Here is a 9,669-nt window from a genome sequence, read left to right on the forward strand (position 1 = left end):
CTACCCGATTCAGCCCAGCGTTCCTGAATCACGGACGCGAACTGGCCCGACCACACCAAGAAGACCGAAGGGACAAACCTCCCGTTCCGCCACCCTCCACCGTGGCGAAGGTACTAACTGAAACCCACGAGCTCGTGAAAATGCATCTCGCACAAGCATTTCAACGACAGGAATCTCATTACAATTTACGGAGGAGAGCATGGCGCCCACAACTCGGAGAAACAGTGTGGAAAAAGGAACACCTTCAATCCGACAAGACGAAGGCATTCAATGCCAAACTTGCGCCAAAATATAGCGGACCGTTCACCGTAAAGAAAATACATTCTCCAGTAATCGTCGATTTGAAAGACGAACGAGGCCGAATTTATAAAAACATACACGTGCACGACATGCGCGCCGCACCGAGTAACAAAGACCGAGAAATCAACACGATCACGTTCCCAACAAACGATAACGAACAACGACCAACCAGAAGATTGACCGATCTCCCCGAAGCAAGCCGTAATTTCGAGCCTAACGACTATAAAAGCGGAGAGGATCAGGCATGCGGGACAGTCAATCGTTAATATGGAGCTAGACAACTATATCGACGAGCTGGCCGAGCTTCTGCTCAAAACCGACGACGACGCCGCCGCCGTATGGCGCCGGGTCACGGAGACTGCGGAAAAGGGAAGCCCGCCAGACCGAGGGGGGACCTCTGCCGAGCATCGCCCCGAAGATCCGAACGGACCACCGCCAGCACTTCCGGCACCCGCAGCGGCCCCGCCGACGGTCATCCGCGTCTCAACGACCGAACCACCACCGCTGGCACCTATAACCGCCAAGCCCGGTCCTAGCCTCCAGAGGGAGGTCAAGGAACCGACCACCCGGAAAAGGGAGAGTTGGCAAAAGCCCGCACCACCAACGCTCGGACGCCGAATCGGCCGGCCGAGGAAAGGGCCCCAGATTCGCCCAGCGCCACCCGGGCTTGTTGACGTGGCACGAAGACGCGAGAACGAGGCCCCGCACGGAGGCCCCCCTTCCGTCGTCGTATCCACCACGACCACCAGGCGGACTATTCCGGTCATCACGCTCGACGAGCAAGAGGAGGGTTCCTCGACGGCCCCAGCGCCGCCACCTCGCGACATGCCACTGCTGGGCGAGGACGAGCCACCAACTCCAATGAGCAACATCCAGCCGGGACCGGTGATCAGGAGTAACGTGCCATTCAGAGGCACCATGCGACTCCTCCGCGACACCCCGCCACCGCAAGCCAGGGTGCAACCCTCCATCCAGCCACCGGTACAAGGCCCCGCACTACCGCCGCCAGTGCCCATCTTGCTGCCAACCGGCGAAATATGGCACGTGCCATATTTTTCCGTTCGGGTCTCCCGGAAATACCGTCTACGGACGCTGACCGGACGGTGGAGCCTGCGGTTCACGCGCAACGGGCAGTTGCGTACCGCCAACCGTATCCCCGGTTAAAAGCTCCATGCCAGAAGGAAGGAAAACAAGGAAAAAGGGGGGGGGTGGTGTAACGACACAAAGATTTTTGTGCCGTTACGCTGACTGCCACCTAGTAGCACGCGACAGTCAGCTGAGCGCACACCCCCCGACCCGCGCTGACACCGCGCCGACACATCGCGCTCGGCCGAAGATGCCCGACTACCCGGCAACGACGCTCGGGCACGATCGGCCGCCGAACCGAGCGAGCGGCCCCGCCGAAGTTATTCGGCAAACGCCGCATAATCACGATTAATTCCGATTAAAAAGGAATTAACTCCGATTAAGGGCGAAGAAAACCGAAGCCCCAAAATCTCGGGTATATAACCCCGGCAGATTTTGACAAGAGGAGAGTCTCCAGAGTTCCGTCTCCACGACTAGTTCTTTCCAAGAGAGGATCAACCGAGAAGCTTCTGCCGAAACTCGTAAGTGAGTTACCAGGCCGTCTACGACGGTGATTAATAATACCTGTTCTTTGCGCTATAAAGATCGGACGGCGAGTTTGCCGTCGCTCCGGTGTGTTCACCGGAACGATCTTCGTTCGAACCGTCTTTGCGATATTTCGTGCCGTCTCCGCGATATAAGGATCGGACGGCGAGTTCGCCGTCGCTCCGGTGTGTTCACCGGAACGATCTTCGTTCGAACCGTCTTTGCGATATTTCGTGCCGTCTCCGCGATATAAGGATCGGACGGCGAGTTCGCCGTCGCTCCGGTGTGTTCACCGGAACGGTCTTATTTTGTGCCGTCTTTGCGATATTTCGTGCCGTCTCCGCGATATAAGGATCGGACGGCGAGTTTGCCGTCGCTCCGGTGTGTTCACCGGAACGATCTTCGTTCGAACCGTCTTTGCGATATTTCGTGCCGTCTCCGCGATATAAGGATCGGACGGCGAGTTCGCCGTCGCTCCGGTGTGTTCACCGGAACGGTCTTATTTTGTGCCGTCTTTGCGATATTTCGTGCCGTCTCCGCGATATAAGGATCGGACGGCGAGTTCGCCGTCGCTCCGGTGTGTTCACCGGAACGGTCTTATTTTGTACCGTCTTTGCGATATTTCGTGCCGTCTCCGCGGTATAAGGATCGGACGGCGAGTTCGCCGTCGCTCCGGTGTGTTCACCAGAACGATTTTCTGTTGTGCTGTCTTTACGATATAAGGATCGGACGGCGAGTTTGCCGTCGCTCCGGTGTGTTCACCGGAACGATCTCACGATATCTCTTTCATAATTTCACCAAATAGGACGCCAGGAAGGCCAGAGCTGATCAGCTGGGAGTTGACGCGTCGGTCCAGCACACCCGGAATCCTCCCATCGCCCGTACCCCTCGACCCCCGGGGCGACCAACGCCGCGGCCGAGGACAAAAGCGAGCGCGACGTGTCGCGACGCGTTCTTGCGCCGTTTTTTTTCAACCTGTCGTCAAGTCGCGTGCCGAATCACGCAAACTAGCGCTTTAAACCACACCGGAATACACATCGCGCGGTCACTAATCAGCGGCTCGACCCTCATTGCGGGTCACGCGCCGGCTGAACTAATTACCGAAAGTAAGCTCCAAGCAAATCGCTCACCAACCACGGTGACCCCGCGGGGCTCGTAGTGTCCGCGGAAACGATTCACGCAATCCTCTAACACCCAAACATTGGGACGTCGCGCCGCAACACGCGGTCGTAGCGTGCGACCAAATAAAGACTTATTGTGTTATACTTATTTTGTCTTCCTTTATTGACACATACACACACCACACACACCTTCACCTGAAAATCTTTCCTGTGGTCGGCTCGCAAACCGCGATCCAAGCCACAGGGCCGGATCTACCCGAAACAACCGAGCCTGGAGGCGCGACCGTTACAGAACGTCCCTCCCGGAAGCCGTATTGGCCGTCGTCAAGGTTCGGACCTATCCGGGACATATGCTCCACGAGGCGGGCAGCTATGACACGCTCGAAGAGCTTGCCCGCCTCGTCCAGGAGACATATGGGCCGGTATGCGGAGGGGGTGTCCTCCGGTTTGCCCTCTTTACGGAGGAGGACCACATTGGCCCTCCCCCAGACTGGGGGGAACCTTCGTTCCCTCAATGCTCGCGAGAAGATCCTCGCGAGCCTTCCGCCTAGGTACCCCGAGGCCAGGGTAAGGACGCGGCCGGGGATTCCATCGGGTCCTGGCGCCTTCCGGCTTTTGACCCTTTTGATGGCCCCGGCCACCTCCTCCTCGGTGACCCCCGGTACCACCCCTTGTTGTTCAGGGGTGGGTGCAACGTACGGGCCCATGGGGTCCCCTTCCCTGACCGGGAAGAGGGTCCCCATGACCCGCTCCAAGAACCGGGGGTCGAGCGTCTCCGTTAGCGGGGGCGTCCATGGTTTCAGCTTGTTCATCACCATTTTGTATGGACGCCCCCACGGATCCGCGTCCAGCGAGAGGAGGAGGGTGTCCCACCCTTTTCCTCTGGCTGCCCCAATCGCATCTCTGAGGGATGCCGCCGCTAGGCAAAACTCCCTCCGGGCAGCCAGAACAGCCTCGGGGTCCGAGTGAGGGTCGTTACGGACCCTCCTAAAGGCCCGCCTGAGGTGGACCGACTTGTGCCGGAGATCGGCTATGGCGTCGGTCCACCACCAGGCGGACCTTTTGGGGCAGGACCTGACTCTGGGCATGGCTTCGTCGCACGCATGCGCGACGACTTCCATAATTGCCATAACCTCAGAGTCGAGGTCCCGCCCCTCTTCCTGCCGTGGCCAGGTGGCAGCCTCTAGGGAGATGTCCAGTGCTTCCCTGTCCAGTTTGTTGAGGGACCATCTCCCCGGTCGGGGTTGCATTCGGGGTTGCTTGGACCGCAGGCCCTCGGGGGTGACGGACAGCTCCATCTCTATTAAGAGATGATCTGAAAGAGCTTCGAGCTCGTCCGCCACCCTCCAACTCCGCACCCGCTTCAGGGCCGCGGGGGAAGCCCATGTGAGATCGATGATCGATTCTCCCCGCGACCCTACGAACGTCGATTCGCGTCCCTCGTTCAGCAGGTGCAGATCAAGGCCCGCGGCCCAGTCTTCCACCTCCTCCCCCCTCCTGTCACCATCCCGGGATCCCCACGTCTCCGACTTCGCATTGAAGTCCCCGGCGATGATGACAGGTTCGGGGAGGTGCCGTCTAACGGCCCTCCCCATGTCTCGGAGCCTGGACTTAAAGCTAGGAAAGTCCAGGCTCTTTGTTGGGGGGAGGTATACCCCGACCACTATCAGGGCACCCCACCTGGCCACGACGAATCCCTCTCCGCTACCCACATAGGTAGCGGGGGGAGAGTTTCCGCCCGCTTTCCAAATGATTGCGACGGAGCCCAGATTGTCCCCGAACCATCTCGGATGGTTTTTGGGTACTCTGTAGGGCTCCGCCGCAATTCCCAATCCCGCACCGCGCTCGGTCATGGTATGCTCGAAAAGCGGTAGTGCCTGCCGAGCGCGGTGCAGATTTGCTTGGAGGAGCCGTGTATCCATTACAGGTGTATAAGCAATTTCTCCACGGGCCCCTCCTCTTCCTCACTCCCGCTTCTCCTTGCGGGTCGCTGCCTCTTCTCTCCCCTCCTTTCGATATCCATATCCTCCCCTTTCTCTTGTGGTCCATTTATCGGGGTAGCTGGTCCCATGGATTCTATGGATGGGGAGGGCTCTTGCTCTTTGTCCCCTCTTTCATCTATTCTCTCCTTAGAGGGAGAAGGGGGGGCTGGTGGCATTGGTGCGGCTGCCTCCGCTTCCTGCCCCTCATCCCTCTTTTGATTCCTCCTCTTGTTGGGGGGGCGACACGCCGGCCCCCCCATTCGGTGACCCGCCTGTTTTCCCGCCGCAGCGCACACAGCACACCTCGCTGCTTTTGTGCAGCTGCGGGCCAGGTGATCCGTCTCTCCACACCTGTAACAGATGTTTCTCCTGTCCACCTTGTTGCTGCAATTTTGCTGCACGTGTCCTCTCTCAAGGCACCTGTAGCATTGCAGGGGCCTAGATTCCAGGAGCTCTATTTTGACCTGCGTCCACCCCAGAGATAAAGTCCCCTTCTCCGCCACTTTTTTGGCTGCTGCGAGCGGGCACCTCATCCATAGCGATCTATAGCCCGATGGTGTGGTCCTTATGACTCCCGTCTGGACCTCCGCCACTCTGCAGCCACCGGCTTGGGCCACCCGCTGCGCAGCCTCCTCCTCTGAGGTGGACACCTCTAGGCCCCTGACCCTTATCTCCCCCATTTTTTGTGGGCGGGTCACTTTCGCCTTTTCTGCGAGTACCTCGCTTAGTTTTTTGGCGAGGTTGTCCGCATGTATGTTGCGGTCCTCACCTGGGATCTCCAAGATCAGGGCTCCCGTGACACCTTGTCTCGTCCTGATCTTGGAGATCCCTAGTTCGTCTATGTTAATTTTCTTTTTCGCCTCCGTTAAGAGTTCCTTATACCCCCCTTTTTCCGCGGAGATTGAGATCGCCGCGGTGTTAGGGACTCTCCTTTTGCTCTTTTTGTTCGCGCTTTTCTCCTTTACCACTATTTGCGGAGAGCCCTTCCCTTCATTCTTTTCTTTTCTTTCTCTCCTTCTTTCCTTTCGGCCAACCACCGTTGCCCAGGATTCCTGAGGTTCTGAGCTGAACCTCGGTGGCCTTTGCGGTAAGGGTGGGTATTCCTCACTTGGGGGTGGTGGTGGAGCCTTGGGCTGTTGTCGCGGCCCCTGTTTTTTTTTGGCCGTTTGGCACTCCCCCTTTCTTTTTCTCTTTCTTGTGGGCAGTTTCTATGTTGCGACCCTGGTCTGCCTTGTTTTTGTTTTTGTCCTCCCATAGTTTCATAGCCTCCTCGACTATGGAAGTAATTTTCTCCTTTTCGGTTCTCCTTGGTGGGCTTCCTCTATCCACTCTCACTCTTGTATTTAGTTTCACGTCTTCCCTGATCCTTGGCTTCCCTTCCTTTTTGGGGTGCATGTTTGTTCTTATCAGCCCTCGTTGAACCTCGATTGCCCCAACCACCATATCCTCTTCTTCCTCCATATCTATGGAAGGAGGCAATATTCTCCTCTCCTTTGTTCCTTTTCTCCTCTCCTCTTCACTCACGTATTCCGTGGGCGAGAGGGTTGCCGTCTCGGGTGACAGCACCCTTTTTACACCACGGAATACATTTTGTTCGCATGCCTTGGGCGAGGAGGCCACCGCCATTGATGTTGGTGCCTTCTTTATACCAGGACGTGTTTCCTGTCCGCGCTCCAGGTGCGAGGGGGACACCGCCCTCGCTGGTGGTGTTTTCCTTATGTTCTGGAGCGTTTCCCTCATCTCCTCCATCTCCTTTTTCATCTGCTCCTGTGATGCCTTGAGCTGACGATTTTCCTCCCTGAGCTCGTCCAGGAGATCCATCTCCTCCCCGCCTGGTCCCATGGCCATTCTCTTTTCGAGTGTCGACGTCCCTGCTGTAATAGCCGCCGATGCATCTCGTAGCATTTTCACATATGTCCCTTTTAAGTTTCTCGACCGAACTGAGAATCCCAGGATTTTGGTAGCCGCTTCCAGGATTGAGGCAGCTACGTCCCTGAAGGGAGCATTCTCCATATCCTCCGTCATTCTATGGAGTTCTGCTCTATACTTTCTATTAAGCGAGCAGTCTTGAAAGGCCTGCGTGGGATTTTCGAGTCCCTTTATCAGGCTCTCCTCCTTCTGGGTTTTCAGTAAACTTTCCTTCTTGGCCAAGAATATCTTCTTCTTCTCGTACTCCCCTGCTGTACGGGGTCTTCCCTTCGGACGAGTTGCCTTCTCGGCAAACTTTTCGTCATCCGTTTCCCCGTTAGACTTAGTGGGGATGTCCCACTTCCCTTCGGGGTGGTCTTCGTCCGAGGATGTGACTTCGGCCGAGGGTGTGGGTTCACCCTCGTCCGAGTACGAGCTCGACCTGTCTCGGGGTTTCCTTTGCTTGCCTTTGTTGGCACTTCGCAATCCCTCCCTTTTCGGCAACCGGCTCGTGCTCGGTTGGCTCTCCGGGATATCCCCGTCCTTCCTTTTGGAGCTGCATGCTCGCTCCAAGTTATACGTGTCCTTTTGCGTTGCCAGGGTCGTCTTAATATTGTCCAGGTCCGAGGAAGAAGAATTATAAGAGGAATCAGTCATTTTGGTTTGTAACCCACCACTCTGCACGGCTCCGGTGCCCGGGCATGCCCGCATCCCCCCGGCAAGGGGGAGCCTCCGAGTTCCCCCGGAGGAGCACCATATGGCACGGGCCGACGGAATATGACATCGTCGGCACAGGCCTCCCGCCCCCTACACGCGCCCTGACCACCATCTCTGGTGGCCAGACCGCTTTCGGGGGTCCCACACCTCCGACAATGTGGGCACCGTGCAGAGCGCCGCCACGCGGGGGGCCCCATGGAAGGAGATAGTTCACCGGTGTCGCACCCCACCGGGAACGTCTCCCCCATGGCAGCCAGCGTGCTCGCGCCGCCCGAGGGTCCGCTTTAGGGTGATGCGATCGCATTCCCTCGGGCACAGCACACAGGGGCTCCGACCCCGCCTCGGAATACGTCCGAGCGGCCCGGAGCACCCCTCCACCCCCCGGGTACCGCGAGGGGTTCCAAACCCTCGCGGTGTGCAGACCCGGGTGTGGGTACCTCTCTCCGCCTGGCCGTGGCCAGGACGGATGAGGGAGAGGATCGTTCCCATTGGCTGCCGGAGCACCGGCGTGCAATGCCTCCGGGAATGAGTCCTCTAGTTGGCGCCTGAGGGTGTCTCGACCCCGACCTCGGAATACGTCCGAGCGGCCCGAAACACCCCTCCACCCCCCGGGTACCGTGGGGCAAGCCCCACGGTGTGCAGACCCGGGTGTGGGTTCCTCTGTCCGTCCGACCGAGGCCGAACGGGTGAGGGAAGTCGGGGAGTCCACCTTCGAAGAAGGTGGGGTCCTCTCCCCTCGTCACCCTAGGGTGCCCCGACCCAGACCTCGGAATAAGTCCGAGCGGCCCGGGACATCCCCTCCACCCCCCAGGTACCGTGGGAATAGTCCCGCGGTGTGCAGACCCGGGTGTGGGATCCTTCGTTCGCCCAGCCGTGGCTGGGACGAGCGAGGGAGAGAGATCCTCCCCTCTTCGGCTGCCGGAGCACCGGCGTGCAATGCCTAGGAGGGTGGGATCTCTCAGGACGCGGCAGCGTACCCCGACCCCGACCTCGGAAACGTCCGAGCGGCCCGGAGTACCCCTCCGCATCTCAGGCACCACGGGGGAGGAGGATCCCCATGGGGTGGAGCCCTGGATGCGGGTACGTCCCTCCGCCCCGGTCTAACCGTAACGGTCCAACCGAGGCGGGAGGAAAGGGTTCTCTCTCTTCGGCTGCCGGCTAACACCGGCGTGCAATGCCTCGGAGAGAGAGGTCCCCTTCCTGGAGCGAGTGTGGAGGAGGTCATCCCTGTCGGCTGCCGGAGCACCGGCGTGCAATGCCTTCAGGGATGATGATCTCCTCCCACCCGCTCTGTGACCGTGCTGGTCATGGACCAGGCTGGTCACTCAGCCCGGTCGGGTGCTCTTGGTCCAGTCCCTCCGTACAGACCACTCCGGCTTGGTAGAACCTGCCAGGGGCCGAAACCCCCGCCGGCACAGCTCTGTACATCATCGGGACCTTCAAGCCTCCCCACCACGTCAAGGTGGCACCCACGGGGAGGAACCTAACCCATACTAACCTTTTTTTTTTTTTTTTTTTTTTGACGAGGAGGAAATCCATCATGGATACCCTGACCCTCGGGAAGGGCCAGGGTTATGCCGGACTCCTACCGGCTAAAACCTCCCCGGGTGGCGCTGCGAAGGGACTTGGTTCGGGCCCCGGTGCCGTGTAACTGCTGATCGGGGCCCCGAGTCCAGATGTTACACCTTCTGTCCCTGAGGGGCGGGGTGGGGGAGGGGGGAAGCCGACCCGAGGGTCCGCTTCGACCGCCCGCTCCCCCAGGGGAAGGGGGAAGCCGGCCCGAGGGCCCGCTTCGACCGCCGTTCCCCTTTCCCCCCTCACGCCTCGTCTCTTCGGTCGGGAGGGGAAGCCGGCCGAGGCCCGCTTCACCACCGTTCCCGACCAGACGAGGCGCCGCCAAAACACGTTGTGTGGCTGACTGACCCACCGTATCAGCCAGCCACCCTACCTTGGGAGGCTGGTTGGGCACCGGGAGTCCCCGCCCGGTACCCCACCCTCCGCCCGGCGTTGCAGGGAGATCTACTCCCCTA

At 59.2% G+C, this 9,669-nt stretch overlaps 1 protein-coding gene across 1 annotated transcript; it reads left to right on the forward strand.

Annotated features, from left to right (window-relative positions):
- The first annotated feature begins 567 nt into the window (after positions 1-567).
- On the forward strand, positions 568-1,464 carry LOC112588427 (WAS/WASL-interacting protein family member 2-like). Its single transcript, XM_025298358.1, has one exon. The coding sequence runs from the start codon at positions 568-570 to the stop codon at positions 1,462-1,464; it is 897 nt and encodes a 298-aa protein (XP_025154143.1).
- The last annotated feature ends 8,205 nt before the right edge of the window (positions 1,465-9,669 follow it).

The sequence above is a fragment of the Harpegnathos saltator genome, unplaced genomic scaffold (genome assembly GCF_003227715.2).
Source record: "Harpegnathos saltator strain DR-91 unplaced genomic scaffold, Hsal_v8.6 scaffold215, whole genome shotgun sequence".
Taxonomy (NCBI): domain Eukaryota; kingdom Metazoa; phylum Arthropoda; class Insecta; order Hymenoptera; family Formicidae; genus Harpegnathos; species Harpegnathos saltator.

What these genes read in the sequence shown, in the direction of transcription:
- LOC112588427 (XM_025298358.1), top strand. Translation starts at nt 568, where the DNA reads ATGGAGCTAGACAACTATATCGACGAGCTGGCCGAGCTTCTGCTCAAA.